The sequence below is a fragment of the Chenopodium album genome, chromosome 26 (assembly GCF_948465745.1).
Source record: "Chenopodium album chromosome 26, dcCheAlbu1.1, whole genome shotgun sequence".
Taxonomy (NCBI): domain Eukaryota; kingdom Viridiplantae; phylum Streptophyta; class Magnoliopsida; order Caryophyllales; family Amaranthaceae; genus Chenopodium; species Chenopodium album.
Genome location: NC_137859.1, coordinates 17,502,814 through 17,524,227, shown reverse-complemented (window position 1 = coordinate 17,524,227; position 21,414 = coordinate 17,502,814). Strand labels below are relative to the sequence as shown.

Genomic DNA, 21,414 nt, shown 5'->3' with positions numbered 1-21,414 from the left:
AGTATTATCTAAATTATCAAGTAACTAATTTATTTTTATTGGAATTAAACTAATGAGATTAGAATAATTAAACTAAAGTAAATTAAACTAGGGAGAAGTCAAAACATCAAAGCCTAGGGTATTGGTTCACCAATAAATAATATTCAAGGGTAAAACATAACAATAAATCATCAATGCATCAATCAATACGATCATAAAGGCATTTCGCTCGTATTACAATCACAAAATTAATTTATCGTTATTAAAATTGCATCTCTTGAATCTTGACTTAACCATTTATAAATTAACCTGCCTATTGAAACTAAGGCTAAACATCAATTCTCATATCTCGAATCTTGAATCAATATGCATAACTCATACAATTAAACTAGGCCTAATCTAATTGCATAACATTAAATCAATCAATAAGAAATCAATCAATTCATTGAAAATCAATAATAATAAATTACCCTTTCATATTATTTATGGATTTTCACAACCTTAACAATAAAACTACTCACACATTATTATAATCTAAACTAAGCACAGAAAATAGACAAGAAATGATTACTCAAAGATATTAAATTACCAAAAATAAAAGGGGAAGAAATCGTTACCAAAATAAACGGAAATTATGTATTACATAAACCAAAAGTGTAGAGAGAAAAAGCGTATTAACCAAAAGCTTAAACCTAAAATATGAGGAATTCACTAATAAAAGACGTCCAAAATCTCGCTTAGAAAAGTGTATATATACTTAAGCTAAAAAATCCTAATCAAAAGCAATTTAAAAATTGCTAAACGTTCTCCATAAACACGCGTTGCCTTTTTGCTGTGTAGGTCCTTCGCTCGCGCCCAGTCAAGCGCGCCTCTGGGCGGAGGATACTTCTCATCTTCCTTCCTCGCCTGGCTGGGCGCGCCTCAAGGCAACGGACTACTCGGCCGGGCGGGCTTCCGGGTAAAGGGCCTAATTCAATTCGGCTAATTTTTTGGCCCAATCTAAATTTCCTCCTTAGGTCTTTAATACTCAGTCCAATACCTCAAACTCTTCTTTGCTGAGCCCTTAGTCACCGGTCATGGGCTATGAAATATGGTCATATGAACGCGCTCCTACTCCAATGCTCATAGTGGCCCCAATTAGTCCGCGAAATTGCTCCAAATCTATAATTTTCTTTAAAACAATACCAAATATACAAAAACACTAGAAAACACATGTGAAGGAGATAGAGAGCGAAAGGAGAGCGAAAGTGAGGGTGAATCCCACTAGCCGGCCCAATCCCCTCCTTAACCCAAAAACCACCCTAGCCGGCCCAATCCCACTCCCATGCCCAAACTACCCAACCTCCTTCCCTCGAAAATAGCAATGGCGGAGGAGAGCGAAAGTGAAGGTGAATCATTAATTGTGGATGTACCTAAAAACGAACAAGGATAAATTTTGAGTCTATGGTGGTAGTAAGGACTTGATTATTGAAGGTTATATCGACACAAGATTCCAAGCTGACAGAGACAACTTCAATTAGCAATCAGAATATGTATTCAATATAAATGGAGGAGCATTTAGTTGGAAGAGTGCTAAGAAAAGCACGGCTGCAGATTCTAGAACTGAAGCCGAATATTTGGCAGCTAAGGAGACGGTTTTAGATTCGTAAGTTCGTTGGTAAACTTGGTGTTGTGCCCTCAATTGTGGGAACAATAGATCTCTATTATGATAATAATGGGGCTATTGCTTAGGCTAGGGAGCCAAGGGAACATCAAAATGTCAAACATGTCATAAGGCGATTTCACATGATAAGGGAATGGAACACCGAAGGTGAAATCATAGTTTCTAAGATAAGAACAGACGACAATTTAGCCGATCCACTCACTAAACCTTCGCCTCAAGTGAAACAAAACAAGCACCTCGAGGCAATGTGAATCAGCCATATCAGAGATTTGCTTTAATTTCCCCGTTTATGTGTTTTAATTAAGTTTTGGACAACTTAATGTAAAACACTAATTTAACCATTCATAGATAGAGTAACTTTAATTTTTTGCAAATAATTATTCTATTTCTATTCAATTGTTGTTTAGAATTAAATAATGAGTGCATTCGGTTTGAAAATATTCAAGATGGTATTGTAGACGACTAAAAATGTCTCCCCAAAACCAAACCCGATGATGAACAAGCTTTCACTGCCCTTATTGGTCGGGTTGAGTATTTAATCTTTGTAGTACTTAAAAATAATCCATATTCAATCCAATACAGTTCACAAACCAACCCAATTCTTCGCCCATTTCCCTTACCAATAACTTAATTTCCACTTTTTGGGTCCACATCACAAAACCAAGATAAACTAATTTTGTGGCTCTATATTGGATAGACCTTAAAATAATCTTTCAAACAGTATATCATAAGCCCAGTTTCGATCTAAAATGAAGAAGATATGAGCAAAACACTAAACTCGACTCAAAACCGACACTCTTTCACATAAATGGCCATATCTTAAAATCTAAAAACAATTTTTACTTGATTCTAATTGGGTTGAAAATTAGACTTGAAGATATTTCCAACGATATGTTATATGCCTTATTCTAAGTTATGGATCAAAAGTTATTAATGTTTTAAAAATGCATAAAAACTGGAAATTACCGGGCCACGATAAAAATACCGTGAACGATAATTTGCGCTGTGACATGGCAATTTCTACGGTTTATTTCTCCATGACGCTTCAATCTCAAGGTTTTATACCTTACCCCTCATATTTTCTTTATAAATATGAAGTTGATTTCTCAATTTCGGGGCACCAACACACATTCTCATATCTCCCTCTCTCTCTATTACTCATATTCTAACCTTAAACCTGATGCGGGAGCATCATTAAAAACTACGAGTTGTGCAACTATATGTTCTATTTGGTGGCATTTATGGCTCCATTCTACTTTTGGATAACTTCTCTATGTTATGATGTGACTTAGGTGAATAAAATAATCCTTTTGTCTTGATTTTACAATTGATGGTTGAAGATAAAGAATGGGAACGAGGATAAGAGGGAAGTTTATCAATATATGATGCAACTACTTCATTCAGTCATATCTCCTTAGTTACAAGGAATTTTTAGGTGATTCAAGTTGGAGGTGAAAGTAGAGCTCAAGAGCCTTCCAACGACTAGTCTCATGCCAAATTTGAGCAAAAAACAAAGAAGTTATGAACGTTTGAAGTTGAGCTATCCAGGAGAAGGGGAGTTCGAACAAACCAAAGCAAGTTTGACCGAACCTTCCAGGCAGTTTCAGACCTGATTTAAGCATCTTTGCAGGAGTGACGTGGTCGAACTCCAAAAGTTCGATCGAACCTACCCACAAGTTCGACTAAACTTACCCTGAGTTTGGCCGAACCTTTTCCCGTTTTACTGTCAATTTGTGCAAACTTTTAAAGTTGTTTTAAGACGTTTTTGCATTTTAAATTTTTGTTGAACTTTGTAATCAAAGAGACTTTCTCTCTCTACCATAATCTTTGTGATTATCTTGCTTTCTTTGTGATTGCTTCTCTTGTAATTTTTGTGGTTACACCTTAATCCTAGCTTTACTGGGTGTTACTTTGATTAAGACCCCTATTTCATTTATCTTGGTGATTTTGAGATCGGTTTTCCTTATTTTTGCTGCATTGAAAGTTGTGTTGGTTTGAAAGTTTTGCTGTTTGTTCGTCTTCCTTGGTTATTTCATATAAAAACCTATTATCCTAATTACACCATTCCTTGCCTAAGTGCGCCAAGGAGTCCATACAACACCCGAAAGTCTATACTTAAACCAAGGCGTGAAAGGTAGAACTGATTAAGGGTTTGGACCAAATCAATTCTATTTTCCTTTAATCTTACTTCAATTCTATTTATTATTCTTTGAAGTTACTAAAGTTTTACTTCTTGATCTAGCAATTTAAAGAAGCGTAGAATGTAAGTAATTAATTCACTTAATTACTCTTATTATTATTCTTTTTGCTAGTATCATGATTAGGTTTATTATTATGGTTTGATTTGACTAACGTTATTTTGGTTAAATTGCTTCCACTACAACAAATCATTACTTGTGCCACGAATTAAGCCACGGGAATTCAAAATTCTTGGCATAATTTCATCTAGCCACGGGAAAAATGAACTATGGTACAAATCCTAGATAAGAAGATTAATTTATGCCAGGGGTATTTAGTTTCCTGTGGCAAGTAACACACTTGTGCCACATGTAGCACTTTTCCCGTTGCAAACTTTACATTTTTGCCACAAATAGCTCTTTTTCCGTGGCAAACTTTACTTTTATGCCACAAGTAATTTTTTCCGTAGCAAACTTTACACTAATGTCAGGTGTAAAAAATTTATCGTAATAGGTATACATTTATACGTGTCACGAATTTTGCTACAATATAGAATTTATGTTCGTAAATCTACTTGTACATAGAAAAGGAGGGAATAATACATTTACAAAAAATATATATATACATGACAATTAAATTAGATAGTATCACTCATAGCCATATTACTTTGTTTTTCCTTAATTCTAAACTTCAAGATATTTGAAATACAATAAGCACAAACTGATACAAAATAGAATATCAAACGTAATGAAAATGTGAGGACAAATAAAAGTTATATATCTGATCTATTATAAATACACAATTAAAGATTCATCATAGATATACTTGGATTTTTTTTTTCTCACACAATAACGCCGACAAGTGTATATCACTAATCACTAGTAGGATAATTTTAAAGACACCAAAGGAAAGCACTAATTTTATAAAAACTTGATTTACACTATGGGCCTGTTTTCTTCAGCTTAATTATTTAGCTCACTTTAGTTCCGTAAAGTAAATAAGAACATGCCCTAAGTGAAAATATTGTTATTAGCAATAACCTATCAGCAACAAGCGTTAAATACAGTAGTTACTAAATAATAGTTGCAATAGGCTATTGATTTTAATGCTAGTTGCATCTAGCGTAGAAAACTAGAAATAAACATGGCTCATAGTAATTAATTTAAAATTAGAAATTTTACTAAGTGTGAGACCCGTGCAACGCACGGGTTTATTTTTAAGATTATTAAGCCCATGCAGTGCACAGTTTGTTTGAATTATTTTAAATATAAATTTTTTAATTTATGTGCTCAATTTGGTTATACATTAAAGATAATATTTTATATTTAATTAATTTAAATTTAAAAATCTCATTCGTCAATTTTGCGTACATGGCATTTGAATTATTTAATAATGAAAGATTTTAATAATCTCTTATATTATTGGCTACTACTAAGATTTATTATCCTACATGGCGCACTGAGAAAATTTTATCCTACGTGGCTCTCTAAAAACGCGTAAGCAAAATGTAAAAAAAAAAAAATTATTAGATACACATAAATATATGTTAGAATATTATTAAAATCTAATAAAAAATATCGATAGAATTGTTGCTGAATAGATCTAAATATTGTAATGTATAAAATCAAATCTATGCATTGGAATTTTTTTTATCATTAATTATTGAATCATTATTTTGTTGTCGGTATCACAACGCTATATTGCTTTTTATTTGAAATGACTGAAAACTATCTATTAGAGTAAACATTTCATAGTCTTCAATCAAGTTTGGACGAAAATGTTGAACACAATTGGCTTTAAATTGATGCATGAACTTGTGTAATCACCCTGAAATTAAAAATAAGAAATTAAATTTGTTTAGTAAGTTGATTATGCAATCCAAATCACAAATTTTGTTTTTAAAAATACCTCTTCATCCAATATTACCATATCCAGACTTATTAAGCTATTTTCTTTGCGGAATTTTAGTAAATCAAACAGGTGAAAATCTCGTTTGAGTTTTTAATCATTTTTACTCGAATTTAATTATCTGATCTGCATGTAAAAACGAAATTCATCAAACAAAACGTAAACATATGAAATTAAGCTAAAAAGTACCCTACATTGATGACGTAAAACTGAAATAAAATCAATAATACAAAATTCTCTAGATGTGAATTTTGTATCAATAAGAAATTTTGTTGGTGTCGTATAATGTGTCAATTTATGACAGTAGGTATAACAAAATTTAATTTAATAATAATTAATGAGCAATTTTAATTTCTTATCATAAACGCTATCAAAATTTATCTTTTAATGATACTTTATCATTTAAATATAATTTTGTTTTTGGAGGTATTATTTAGTATTTGTCATTAAGTGTCACAAGCTAGATAATTTTTCCTTAATTTTTTATTTGACCGTAAGTGTTAAGTTTTAAAGTGGAATTATCATACTTTAATAGTAAAAAAAAATAAAAAAAATTATAAGATAATTTTGATTCGGTTGCATTATTAAAGTAGAGTTGTCATTCCTATTCTACGTTGGTAAAATTTGTGCACTTTTCTTTTTAAGATAATTTTTTTCCAAAAAAATTATTATAAGACAAATAAAGATAATGATAGATAAAAAAATTATTATGAGATAAATAAAGATAATAATAAATTAAATTTGTGGTTTTTAATATACTACGTGGCATTAAAATTTTAAATACCATACCTTATTCGCTACTTTACCTACCCGACGATACAATTTTTTTATTCAAAATTAAAATACAAATCTTTATCATTGGACGAAATAATAACTTTTCTTATGTGGTGCAATGAATGCTTCCGAAAAATGGCTACTTTATATATATATATATATGTATATATATATATATATATGTATATATATATATATACATGTATATACATATACATGTATATACATATATATGTATATCATATTAGATTAGATTAGCAAAAGACCTTTTTAATGTCATCTACAAATACTAGATTAGATAAAAATAAAAATTGACCAAATTCTATTTTCTCGTTTGAAAAGGGGAGAAATAGGGAAAACAAAAATCACAACCCACCTTCATTTTCTCAACCCGCCTTCCATTGTTGTTGTGCTCTCTTCCATTTTCGCTCAAGAAATTATGTGGTGAAGAAGAACTCGCATACCATTGTCGAAGTCAGAACTGAAAGAGCGAAGATGAATCCCTAGTTTTGAAGTCTAAAACCCGCTTTCGATTGAACTCGCACTCTGAATCTTCTCCTCTCCATTAAAGACGTACTCTGATATTTTCCATTGAAGCGATTTCTGAGATTCATGTTCTCCTTTGAATTGGATCTCAGTTAAACATTTTTTTTTCTTTTTAATCATGGATTATCAATTTAGGGTTTACTTTTAATCTAATTTTCATTATTGTTAATTTTGGGTTCTTCTATGATAGATTATTGAACTACCATTTATAATTACTGGATTTATGAATTTGGCTACGTGCGCTATATGTCTACATTCTTAAGCCAGAAGTATTTTGTGTGATATTTAGAGCCTAAATTGATTATTGAGTCAAATTTGGTTGCAAAACCCTATAATGTTAGTAAGAAACTATCAATCTTTCTTGGCATCAAAGTTTAATGTTTTATTTGATTAATTTTGGAGTATTTGCCAGCATGTCTTGTTTAGTACAGTTGTATTACTCTGACATTGAATCCACTGCATCAAGGAAAGCAACTATAATGAGAGTCCTTGTACTCAGAATCCTTTATACCTCAATTTCAAAGTCCATAATTGATTTGTGGTTTGTGATGAATGGAAATTCATGGAGCTGACTGGTTGAGGAATTATATACAAATATAATTAAAAAGTAGTGTATATACCATATGGAGTAAATTCATGTTGATCAGGCTGATGCGTTTCGTATGTAAATCAGCGGGCAAAACGGTCTTATTGTTATTAAAGTAAGGGGTAATAAAGTCTTTAAACCAATTAACCCCCAAAAGGTTGGGATGACCTGGCAGACGTGATGTCTAGTCAGATTAACGTCTGACTAGTCAAAGCTCTAACATCCATCTTTCAAATTTGGGGGAAAATTTTGCTCAGATACCCTAATTCGACATTCTCTCCGATTTTCTTCTTCGCACCTCAATCGAATTCTGACTTTTTCATCGGTGCTATTAGCAGAAACTGGTATTACTTGATATTCTGACATTCCGATGTTGTAGCATTGTTTATTGAGGTAGCTGAAACGTTGTTAGCTTCCCGATTGTCGATACCCTAATTTGACATCCCCTCACCATAGGGGTGGCCAGAATTATGACACTTTGAGCAGCTCTTACCGGAATTGTTGTGGTCATTCCTTTGTACGCCGCGAGTCGCCAGAGTGTATCAAACGACGAACACAGGTTAGTGGATGATATTCGTAATTACCGTAGTACGTGGCATTAGTTTCTGTAGTTTTGTCGAGGAATGTGGATTAGCCTGGGCTTCAACTTGTAGATTTATTATTAATTTGCATATTTATTTAAATTTAACTTTAAAATAAATTGTGGAATTGCATGATCTCACATTGATGGGATAAAAATTCCCACTCTCACTCTTTTCTATAATTCCCACCTTGGGATTTGGAGAGGAGTGCTAGAGTAGGATTCTATAGAGCATTGCATTGGCAAAAACTCTTAAACTCATATAATACTCTGGTTTTGGTCGGACCTCGCTAACTCCGAGGTAGCAAACCTAAAAGTCGGAGTTTGTCCTTTGTGGGTGGATTACCGTGGGAGGCTCGCGTATTATCGGAGCTAAAGTATGAGCACGTGTGTGAGGGCGAAGCACGCTTCAAAGGTAAATTCTGATTTTACCCTTTTGTGATTTTGTTATGCTTTATGGTTTTATTAATTGCGAGTGTTTCCTTGGGTCGGGGTTGTTTCCGCGTTGAGTCGGACTCACCAAACCTCAACAGCGATATCAAAGCCCCGCTCGTTTATTTTTATTATCATATTTTTCAAGTTTAATTTATGGCTTATTTTTCTGGTTTAAGTTGCTAATTAGATTAGTAGCACGGTTTTATTAATTTTAATCCCGTTTTTAATGTGCATTTCGGCCCAGAACCCAGATTTTCGCCTAAAAATAGTAAATTTTGGGTGGAAAAAGCGTTCTGGAAATAGTTTCTTCCCTTTGGGTCTGTGATTTTAGCCGAATTCCAACTAGAAGTGCCTTTTTGAGGGATTTTTTCATTTTGACGAAAAAATTTAAGTCTTTTCTTACCTTGAAATTAATGGCATAACATGGTGATTACGTGCTTTATTTATTTGCATTATTTTTCTGCAAATTTAATCTCTTTAAACCCTATTTACTTGGTAGTATTTAATGCTTAAAATATTGATTTATTTTCACCTAATTGCAAAATAATTGCATTGTAGTGTGAAAATTATGTTTTTAAGGCTTCCAAAGTGCTAAAGATTCAATCTTTAACTATGTTAAGTGATTGAAACTTTGAATGTCACTAAATTCCATGAATTTTATGTTGTTTTAATTATTTTAGTTGATTGGAAACATAAAGTTTCAAACTTTGTGATAGAAATTTGGTTATCTTCATGTTGGAAGATATAATTTTCAAGGATTCACATATGTTAGAAGTTGGATTTTTCATTTGAACATTAAAGTTCATATTTTTCCAACTCACTCTTACTTTGTCAAAATCTCAAGTTTAATTTAAATTGATTAAATTAAAAAGTGAGAAATTACCTTATTTATGTTGTTGCACCAAGCTAAACCAATTTAATTAAGAATGGTTCTTGGAATTATTTTGGTTGGATGCACTTTTACAATTTTATTTTAAGTTAGACTTGTTTAGATTTTCATTTTGCTCAATGAATTAGTTCTAAAATTAATTTAGAATTAATAATTATGTCATGCAAAATTGGGATCAAAATCCCGAGGCTATGGCACATAAAACGAGGCAAGAACATCACTTGGCTAGCCGGGCTGCATAGCAGCCCGCATGTATCAACACGGCGCAGCAGCAACATAGTGCTGTGCGCGCTGTGCGTCCTGCCTATCTTGGCTGGCCGCGGACTTCTGTTCTCTCACAAAAGCTGAAGTACCGGCAAGGGGGCTGAGAAGAAGCGAACTTCTCAGCAAGACTCGGCCGGGAAAAAGAAAGAAGGGAAGAACAAGAGAATGGAAGTCTGGGTATCTGACTGCCTAGAAACCAAGTCAAAGAAAATGAAGGCGTACGAACCCCAGTATGAGATTATCAAGGATTGTGATTCAATCTTGAAGGAGAACAAAGATAAGTTCGAGTTCAATAAGCCCATGCCGTTGCGAGGCTCGGTCCAATACGGAAACAAAAACAAGTATTGCCATTTCCACAAGGACGTAGGGCATGATACCAATGACTGCAACAATTTGAAAAGGTTGCTAGATAAGTTGGCCGAGAAGGGCATGCTCAACTCGTATGTGATGAAGTCCAAGTTCACATATACTCGGACAGATAACAAGTCTGACAAAAAAAAGCAGAATGAGAAAGAAAAACATGGGAACAGCACAAATTCTAGTTATGTGGCTGTCATATCAAGCGGCCCAACCATGAGAGGAATCAAGCAAGACGCATGGAATTTGGGAAAAGAAGTAATGCACGTTGAAGGGGTTAAGCAGGAGCCTACGATATTCCCGGAGGTAACTGTGAGCGAGGCTGACCGAGGAGAGGTCAAGGCCTTGCACAATGATCCAATGGTATTCATCATGAAGATAACCAACTTGAAGGTTAAGAGGATACTGATAGATATGGGAAGGTCGTCTGATATCATCAGCCTCACCTGTCTAAGAAATCTAAAGTTCCCAGAGGACGCTTTAAAGGATGTCTCTGAAAAGGGTTAAGGCTAGGTTGTTGAAACTAACCTTTCCCTAGGCCAAACAAAATTTATAATCACTCAACACACCTTTATACAAGTATAATGGTAAGTCGAGGGTCGAACCACTAAGGAATGGGGGGCGATCTTCTATTGTCAAAGGAAAGCTATTCCGAAATAGTAAGGTAAGGTGTGGAATGCTAGGACAACTAAAACAAATGAGTAAGAAAATCAAATATATGAAGTAATAGGGTTTGAGATCCACATATACTTGTAACGGATTGAACTAATCGGGAATGGAACTTGACTAAGTCGAGTGATGCGAGGGAAAATCAATCATGCAATCAAAAGAGCATATCAAGCTTGTCTCCTAGAGGTCAAACTAGCGTCAACTACAAGAGACTCTAGCTAGGAACGTCATAAGAAACCTCAATCGACAAATGCAATCCACAAATCAATTGTCCATATCAATGTGAACCTACAATGCAATCTAGTGTGAATAACTAGGTTGATCACTCCTAAATCAAACACACACATGCACATAATCAATTAACCAATTTAATAACAACATCAACTCCATCAATTTCCCCCAATTAGCATCAATCCATCATTCATATATGCTTCACCATCACCCTAGCAAGCAAACTACTCACTATCCATCAAGAAAATCAAAATCAAAGATAAATCTACCAAACAATCAATAAACTTGAGCAATTAAACAAAATAATTGAAATCAAAACCAAAGAATGAATTAAAGTAAAGGAAATTCTTACAAACTTGATCAAAATCAAAGGAAATGTAGCTATATTCAATCATCAACCATCAATCTTCAAGTTTCTCTAGAGTTTTTCTCTCTTAGAAAATCAACCTAAAACTAATTCTAATTCTATTCTAATTATTCTCTCTCCCTAAAAATAGAAGGAAAACTATATAAAGGAAAATTACAAAAAAAGTTAGTTAGATCGTCCCAAAAGAAACCCGGAAAGGCGCAGTCGCAACAAAGGAAGTGCGGCCGCGAGAAAATGGGTACGGAAATAGGGGCACAGGGAGCACGCCCGCTCCAGAGGGTCCGTGCTCGCGCCACCAGGCCGTGCCATGGTCGCGCGCCCGCGCCTGGGAGCAGGGTAGCTTCCTTCTCTCTCGATCATACTCTTCCTCGTGCGCTCCAATTGAAGATGATGATGATGAACACTGAAGGTGGCAGTCTTCAAATAGCTCCGACGGTGGGTTCAACACCAAGAATGGTGCCCCCACCGCTTGCAAGCGCTAACTAGAAGACTAGGAACTTGAATTCCTTCACTCTTGAGCTTCAAATGGAGGGTCTGAGGCATCTCTATCATTGTAGAACTTGAGAAGGGAACTCGAGAATTCATGGATAACAATCATAACCTGAAAATGCACAAAAACAAGCAAATAAAAGGGAAAAGGACCAAATAAACCAAGAAATGCATAAAGATAGAAAACTAACTAAGGAAAGCACAAACTAAAGAAATAAGGAATAAAACTAAGGAAAACTAAAGAAAAAGCTATAAAATAGCATGAAATTCATCCCAAAAGAAGCCAATTGAGTGCCATGAATGACACTCATCAGTCTTGCACCCATTGGTTAGGTTTGGTGGGACGGTAATTCAGCCAGTCGGACAGATTGATTTGCCCGTCCGGCAGGGGCAGAAAGGGGCAGGAAGAGACCTGGTCATTCACTTCCTGGTAGTCAAGGAGCTTACCGGCTACAATGTCATCCTTGGCCGCCCCACATTAACTACAGCGAAGGCTGTTATTGTGCCTCACCTGATGTTAACATTTGAGAGGTCGGATCCAAGGAAATCAGAAGATGGAGAAAGAATGCAACCAGTTGGCTGTAAAGCCGACTATCCGAGGCCGAGGGAAGTCGTCTGAGCCAAACTTAGATGAAGGGTCACTCCAAGCATAGGAGGTCGGCGAAAAGAGAAAGGCGGCCAAGAAAGAGCATGCATAGCAATTAATGACCGTCGGTCGGCCAAAAGAGTTGAGGCCCCAGCCGGCCGGCGATCATCGGGATGTAGTGTTGGACCCCGATCAACCTGATCGGACGGTTAAAGTTGGCACTATAGCCATCTCTTTTCTTGGGGAAGATCTAGTGAAGTTGTAGAAAGAGTTCAAAGATGTGTTTGCATTTTAAGTAAGTGAAATGACGGGTATAAGCCTAGACCTGGCCGTGCACAAGCTAGCTATTAACTCGCTTGTTAAACCAGTCCATCCGAAGAAGCGGAATTATGGGGAAGAAAAGAATCTGGCGGCCGCATTTGAAGTACGAAAGCTGCTGGACGCTGGTTTCATTCGGCAATGTTACTACCCTAATTGGGTAGCCAATGTGGTTCTTATTAAAAAGTCGAATGGAACCTGGAGAATGTGCGTGGATATACTGATTTCAATAAAGCATGTCCGAAGGATAGTTTTCTTCTGCCAAAAATCGACCGATTGGTCGACTTTACGGCCGGACCCGCTCTTATGAGTTTTATGGACGCATTCTCCGGATTCCATCAGATTCCACTTTGGGAGGAAGATCAGGGAAAAACTGCTTTTGTGACCGAGCAGGGACTAAACTGCTACAAAGTCATGCCGTTCGGTCTCCAGAATGCTCCCGCTACTTTTCAGAGACTTGTCAATACGGTCTTTAGAGATCAGATCGACCGGAATATAGAAGCATACGTTGATGACATGATTGTCAAGTCAAAGGAACCTACTGACCAACTAAAGTATCTTCGAGAAACGTTTACCAAACTCAGGCAGCATAAGATGATGCTAAATCCAAAGAAATGTGTCTTTGGTGTTGAGTCCGGCAAATTTCTCGGGTTTTTGATCGATCAAAGAGGAATTGAGGCCTAACTTGAAAAAATTCAAGTTGTTTTCGATATGAAGTCGCTGAGGACTATCAAAGAAGTACAAAGATTTACTGGTTGCTTAGCTGCACTCGGCCGATTTTTGTCAAAATCAGGGGATAAGTACCAATACTATTTTCAAACCATCAAGGAGAAAGCTATGTTTGAGTGGAAAGAGGAGGCCGAAGAAGCCTTCGTACAGTTGAAAAGCCATTTGCATACACTGCCCCGGCTCGTCAGTCTACTCAAAGATGAAAAGCTATACATATATCTTGCTATTTCAGATCATTCCTTGATTGATGTCCTCCTTGTTGAGAGAGACCGCAATCAGATCCCAGTCTATTTTATCAGCCACGTATTACGCAATGCCGAGCTTAAGTATCCACCCATAGAGAAGTTTGGCCTTGCCTTGTTCATGGCGTCAAAGAAGCTACGGCCATATTTTTTAGCCCACTCAATTGTGGTATATACTGATCAACCGCTGAAGAAGTCGTTTGCAACTTTGGAAGCTAGTGGCTGAATGCTTAAGTGGGCCTTGGAGCTTAGGTGTTTAACATATCGTTCGAACATAGAAAAGCAAACAAGGGGCAAGCCTTTGCTGATTTTTTGGCAGAAATGACCTGGCCGGACTTGCAGCCGATCGGGGATCAGATATGGAAATTCTATGTGGATGGAAGCGCAACAGCAATCGGATGCGGTGCTGGTGTTATTTGTCAATCTCCTGAAGGAGATAAGTTTGAGTATGCGCTAAGATTTCAATTTCAAACCTCTAACAACGAGGCCGAGTATGAAGCTCTCCTAGCTGGCCTTAGAATGTGTAAGGCGGAAAAAGCTACCAAGGTTGATGTAAGCTTGGACTCCCAGCTAATATTCGGCCAAGTGAACGGCGACTTTGAAGCTAGGGAGCCGGCCATGATGAAATATCTGAAGCTAGTTAAAGAAGAGGCCGAGAGCCTAGAGCACTTTACCTTGCAGCAAGTTCCCCGTGCGTCCAACCATCACGCAGACGCCCTCTCCAAATTAGCATCCTCGGCATCATGTGATACCCCCAGATCAGTGTTTTGCGAAGTAAAGGAAAAGAGGAGTATAGATGCCGAGCCAGTACAGATTATTGATAAAAGCTCAACTTGGATGGATGGGATCATTTCTTATCTAAGGGATGGAATACTCCCGGCCGATCTGAAAAAGAGCTTGCTGATGAAAAAGAGAGCGGCCTAGTTCGAGATGAAGAACGGAGAGTTATTCAATAAAGCATTTGTGAAACCTTACCTGAAGTGTATTACCCCAGAGAGGGGGTATGATGTGATGGACAACCTCCACCAGGGGCCTTGTGGTTCTTATATTGGAGGAAGAGCCTTGGCAGAAAAGGCCACCCACCTAGGGTATTACTGGCCGAGCATAAACGAGGACGTCATGCAAATGGTAAAGAAGTGTGATAAATGCCAGAAATTGTAACCCTAATTCATTGCCGGGCTAATAGTCTGTCAGCCATAAGTAGTCCCTTCCCTTTTGTAAAATGGGGCATGGACATCTTCCGCCCTTATACGCCAGCCTCTGGTCAAGGGCGATATGTGTTAGTAGCGGTCGACTACTTCACAAAATGGGTTGAGGCCAAAGCTGTCCGAGGGATAAACTGGACGGATGTGTCAGCCTTCATATGGAAGAATATTATCACTCGCTATCGAGTGCCGCAATCTATGGTGTTCGATAAGGGGCCCCAGTTCGAAATGCGCCAGCGCAAGGAATGGTTGGGCGACCAGGGCATAACTCACTGTTTTGCCTCAATCGGCCGACCACAAGCCAACGGCCAAGTTGAGCCCTATAACAAGTTGATCTCCAATGGAATCAAGCGTAAGCTTGAAAAACCAGGCGGCTTATGGGCGGACGAGTTGGTTAATGTGCTATGGTCCATATGAACAACAGCAAAAAGTTCTACAGGAAAAACCCCATTCTTTTTGGTCTATGGTGCCAAAGCAGTTCTCCCAATTGAGATGTACAAGCCCACCCTTCGAATAATGTTATATGATGAATCTGCCAATTAGGAGGCGATGAAGACCGTGACGTAATGGAAAACTAGGTCGTTGGGCTAATCTTCCCTCAGCCAAACAAAATTTATAAACACTCAAAAACCTAAATACAAGTATAGAGGTAAGTCAAGGGTCGAACCCAAAGGAACGGTAATGTCTAAGTGCTTCCAATTATTTGCCTAAGCTAGGTCGAAGTCTAAGGATAAAAGAGGATACTAACAGCTACTAAAACGAAGAAACCACACAAATATAAGAGCTAGGGATTAGGATCCGCAAATAATAGCAATGAACATAACAAATTGGAATAGGAAAGTTGACTAAGTCAAGCAATGTGTGGGAAATTCAATAATGCTACCAAAAGAGCATATCAAGCTATTCTCCTAGAGGTCTAACTAGCGTCAACTACGATAACCTCTAGCTAGGAAACATCACAAGACACCTCAATCGTATAAATGCAAGCCACAAATCAATGGTTCGTATCAATGTGAACTAACAATGCAATCTAGTGCAATAATCAAAGTTAGCTACTCTTTAATTAATCACACACATGCACATGATCAATCAACCAAGTTTAATCACATCATCAACTCCATCAATTATCCCCAAATTACATCAATCCATTACATCATATAAGCTTCACCAAATCTCTAACCAAACAACTACTCTAACAACATCGTCAAACCAACAAACAACTAAAGAAATCAACAATTTAAGAAGAACAAATCCACTAATCAAAGATCAAAAATCAATATCAAACCAAACAAACATGAATATCAAATATCAATGATCAAATCATCAAATTCCAATCAAAATCAATTAATCCAAACGTGAATACTAAACAAAACAATAAATGAGATAGAGTTTAGAAATGCTCATTGATAATAGAGAAGATCTCCAATACAATTGTCACCATTGAATCTTCAATCTCTCAATCACCATTGAAATTCCTCACTTTCTCTCTCTAAAATCTACTCCTAAAACTCGCCCCTAAAATCTAGAGAGACAAGCTCTCAACTAAACTAAGAATATGATCTAATTTTAATATGAAACTTGCTTAGAAAAATTGGGTTCCAAAAGGTATATATAGAGGCGCAAAATCACCAAAACCTGAGCGAAAAGAACCCACGGCCGCGCGGCCGCACAACAGGGGATGTGCGCCCGCACCTCCATAGTGTGCGCCCGCGTAGCCATGGTGTGCGGCTGCACCACCCGCGCATGCGGCCGCACCTAGCTGGGTTTCTTCGATTCTTCAAATCTTTGAGCATATACAATGGGTGCATGGCTTATGATGGTGATGAACACTAGAAGTGGTAGTAGCTAAGGCTTAATATTGGTGGGCACACACCCCCTTTGATGGTAGCACCGCATGCGAGCGCAAGAGAAGAGCCAAGACTTGGAACTTTCACTTCTTTGAATCTTGAGCAACCCGAATGCCATGAACTTGGTCCAAAAGCTTCCTCCACCTTAGTGGATCACCAAAATCAAGACCCGAACCTCGTTCAATACCTACAAACACAAAAATAGAGAAAATAAAGGAGAAAAGGCTAGAAAACCAACGAAATCCACAAAAACTACAAAATAAGAGAGGAAAGGTAATACTAAGCAACAAATCATAAAACTAAGCATTTATTAAGCATGAAAGCTATGAAAAGAGGATAAAAAGGACCTAAATGCTCATCAAATGTGTGCCATTTATGACACACATCAAATACCCCCAAGCTTACCTTTTGCTCGTCCTCGAGAAAAACAAAACCAAGGGAGTGAAAATGTTGACCTTATTAAAACAAACTAGAGAAAAGAGGAGACAAGAATATACAATAACTCACTTTCGTAGAAATCACGGTCAATTTTAGCAACTAATGACAAGCCATTTAAACCCCTAGATCGCCCTAGAGGACGAATGATGCTCTTGTAAGGGTATCCTAAGAGTTTAACCCATAACTCTCATAATAATACAAACAAGGCAAAGCATGAAAATAAATCAAGAGAAAAGCAAAACAAACACATGTTCATGAAAGGAATTTTCCAAATGTACAAGCACAAGTGAATGCAAATATTTCTAAACAATTTAGGGAATGCACGTTCCAAGATACCCAAGGTTGATTGAAACATAAATATGCTAAGAATAGGAACTAGCTTTCACAATCCACTTTCATCCCAATCGATCTTACCGCGTTCTTCCTAATAGATTCAAATCAACCTCTAGTGAGCATCCCAATGATTCCTCGAAGGAACCGGAAAAAGAGAATTTTTAGGCTACTCGACATATTGACTTTTGCATCCCCTCTCCCTATTCCTAAGACTCACATTCCTCTCCACCGATGAATGACTCAACCATTTAGGTCATAAGGTCTTTCCCCAAGGTTGTAACGTTAAGGACACAAGGTGAAGGTAGGCTAAAATTTAAAATTTGGTGGTTTTCCTAATAGTGAAGCAAAGAACGGGCCCTTTCTTAGAATCACAATCAAGTAGTCACCAAAAAAAACAAACTAACACCCCCAAGCTTATTCAAAGCTATACTCACAAACATATACACAAAAAGCGTGAGAACGCTTCCCCCCAAGCTTAAATGGAGCATTGTCCTCAATGCTCAAAAAGGGAGAAAACTCACATCAAAATATTTTTGAATTTTTTTCATTTTTCACTTTTTTTTTTTCTCTTTTCAATAGTGCTTTGTCCTCGCCTGTTTTAACTTTGGACGGCTTTTTTGAATTTGCACTTATTTGTCCATGCCTTTGATAGTGTAGGACGGCTTTTACTCATACTCATTTGCCATTATTCACAAAGAAGATATAACACAATCTTGCTTTCTTAAGAACCCAACATTTCAATTTCTCCACCACAAACTCCATCAAGTATGATCAATTGCTTCACAAAAACCAAGAAAAGAAAGAAAATGAAACAAAAGGTCAAAGATCTAAAGATGTGGCTTGAAAAGAAGGTAATAAGCTCAAATGGTTGCAAGAAGGAAAATGTAAACCCAAAAATAAATATGAAACAAACTATCCTAAAAATAGAAAAATACCACCCCGAAAATATGCCTTTTTCCTCCCTAAACGGTTCGGTCTCGGACTCAAGATCTATGAGTTAAGTTTTAAGATTAGGTTTGCAAGAAGTCAAGGATCCATGCCGCTCATACAAGAATAGGTAGAAGGCTTGAAAAACAAAGAACTCACACGGATGTGGCAAAAATTCACTATTGGCGTCAAATCGACTATAGGTTGCAACTACCAAACATGCCACAAACAAGTAGAATCCGGCTTCATGTTCCCACTAGTTCTAACCAACTACCTTAGCATGCTTTATCCTAGAATCAACCAAGCATACTCTCAAACCGTACACACCATTACCATTTAGGAAGAAAAGCATTCAATTATACAAGTCCAAATGTTATTATGTCCAAAGCAAGAACAAAACAAAACACATTGCAAATTTGCCTTGATAGAAACAAAAATCTTTTTGGAGTTTTTCAAAATATAAGAAACATGGAAAAGCATATACAAAATTGCATAGCATATATGAATCAACATCCCACCAAACATGATAGAATACCCTCCCCCAAGCTTGAATGAGACATTACACTCAAATCATAAATCAAATAATCCATTGGAGGGGAAAACAAGGAGATCAATCCTACAAACCAACATATGTCCAACAAGTCATCATCCACTAGAGAAAGAGCAAGGAAGGATATTACCGGATATTAGGTGGGTGTAAATACCCGCAAATGACCCAATTTTAACTTTTTCAAAGCTAATTTCCCAAGAATTGAACCTTGTTTCCATATGCTCGCAAAAATAGGATTCAACCTTCCTTGATTCTTGATTCAAATCGAAGCACCAAAGTATATCAAGTCATGTACCTAGAAAAAGGCATACAAACATTTCCATGAGAGAAAAATCTATTCTAAAAACAAAAGAAAATCTATTCTAAAACACGGGTTACTTCCCGAGAAAGGCTTGCTTAAGGTCCAAGCTTGACCGCTCTAGAAAATAATAATTCAACGCACGCAAGAGCTTGTAAAATGCACTACTACACATTTCATAAGAAAGTAAGTGTGCACATGACAAAAATAAGGCATGCAACAAGCATAGTGCACACCTATGAGGAGAGAGATGCCAAGGGAAAGAAGAAGAATCAAAAGAAAACTTAACAAAATAAGAAGAAAAAGAAAAAGAAAAGGAAGAAGAAGATAAAGATGGCTGTAGACACCCATTTGTGTCTCCCCAAAAGCAAACCCAGTGATGAATGCCTTGTGCGTCGAAACATAATCGAATCAGGTGAAAGTGGTTCGAAAGTCAAGTGTCGCGGTTTAGTTTTAATTAATTTCTTTTCTCTCTGTTTTTGAAAATGACTTTATTTGTTTGAAAACGTCCATTTCAGTTTATTTTGGTCCATGATAAGGGTCCAATAATAGTGTAGTTGGATGGGGCTTGAAAAGACCTTTCCAACGATATATTATAAGCCCAATTCCGATGAATATTGAGGAAGTTATGGCCAAAATACTAAATTGGGCCCGGAGTTCTGTTTTAATACGGCCCAATGATCTAGAGGAGGGCCCAATATTAATTATTATTCCTAAAGTCATTAGGATTAATTATAGTTTTCTTGAAGTTTCTAGAAAGTTCTTTTTAATTCTAATATTGATAGGATTGGTAGTTAATTATCTTTAAAGGTTTTTATTTGGAATAAAATATTGTTTTATTATCTTAAATACGTATTTTATCTTCTGTACAGATTCCGTAGATCAAGTTGATTAAAGATCGGATTCCGTGTAAAGATAAAAACGCGCTTATACAGGCTGTCGCCAGACGACAAGTCTGTCGCCGCGCGACAGACCCTGTCGCCTCGCGACAGACCCTGTCGCCTCGCGACAGACCCTGTCGCCTCGCGACAGTCGCCTCGCGACAGTCGCCTCGCGACAGTCGCCTCGCGACAGACATTGTCGCGTCGCGACAGACATTGTCGCGTCGCGACAGACATTGTCGCGTCGCGACAGAGTCCATTCCTGGCGACAGCGTGGAGTTTTATTCCTTATCAAATTCCGTGTTTTTCCGGATTATTTTCATTATAAATAACGTCCGGATTCCTATCATCAATTATCAATTATCAACAATTAATTCTCTCTCTTCTCTCTTGAGCACTTTATGCTTTCTTTCTCTCTTTTCTAGTTTTACAATATTCCGCATACATTAGACTTAGAGTCATCTAGCCAAGTTCGAAGTTGACTTCGCCCTAGACGTGCAAGGTTTGATAATTTCTGAGGGTTTGGTCCAAAACTAGTCAAAACTTTATTTAATTTGATTTCAATTTAATTTTTTAATTGTTCTTTATTATTTTCATTAAAGTTTACTGACTTGTGTATTTTGTTATTAGAAAGAGGTACGAGGCTTCAAAGTAAGTAGATTAGCTTACTCCCTATTTCTTTCACAATGTAGATTGCATGCTTATTATCGTTTATAATTCCTAGTATCATGTTAGGATGCTTTTAATGCTTTCTAGTATCATGTTAGGATATTTTATGCTTTCTAGTATCATGTTAGGATGCTTTTAATGCTTTCTAATATTATATTATCATGTTAGTACCATGTTAGGTTTAAAGCTTCGATCTTTATTGTTTAGTGACATGCTAGGAGTTGTTATTAATATTGTTAGTACCATGCCTAGGATCTTGCTATTCTTTTAAGCTTTATTATGCCTTATCATGCTATTATCATCATTATTATTATTATTGTTTATTATTATGTTGCTTGATATATTCTATATATTTTATTGTTATTGCTTGATCACGCCTTTTATGCAGGTTTAAAGGGAATTTGTACTTGAAATCACGCTTAATAAGATAATTAATAATTTGGTTTAGGCTAATGTGATTTTAATTCAAGTGATCG

The 21,414-nt window shown here is 36.6% G+C and overlaps 1 protein-coding gene across 1 annotated transcript; it reads left to right on the top strand.

Annotated features, from left to right (window-relative positions):
* The first annotated feature begins 13,530 nt into the window (after positions 1–13,530).
* Positions 13,531–14,016, top strand: LOC145616909 (uncharacterized). Its single transcript, XM_081671627.1, has one exon. It carries the CDS (start codon positions 13,531–13,533, stop codon positions 14,014–14,016), a length of 486 nt encoding a protein of 161 aa, XP_081527753.1.
* The last annotated feature ends 7,398 nt before the right edge of the window (positions 14,017–21,414 follow it).

Excerpts from the sequence above, each read along its gene's own strand:
- LOC145616909 (XM_081671627.1), top strand. The coding sequence starts at position 13,531 with ATGAAGTCGCTGAGGACTATCAAAGAAGTACAAAGATTTACTGGTTGC.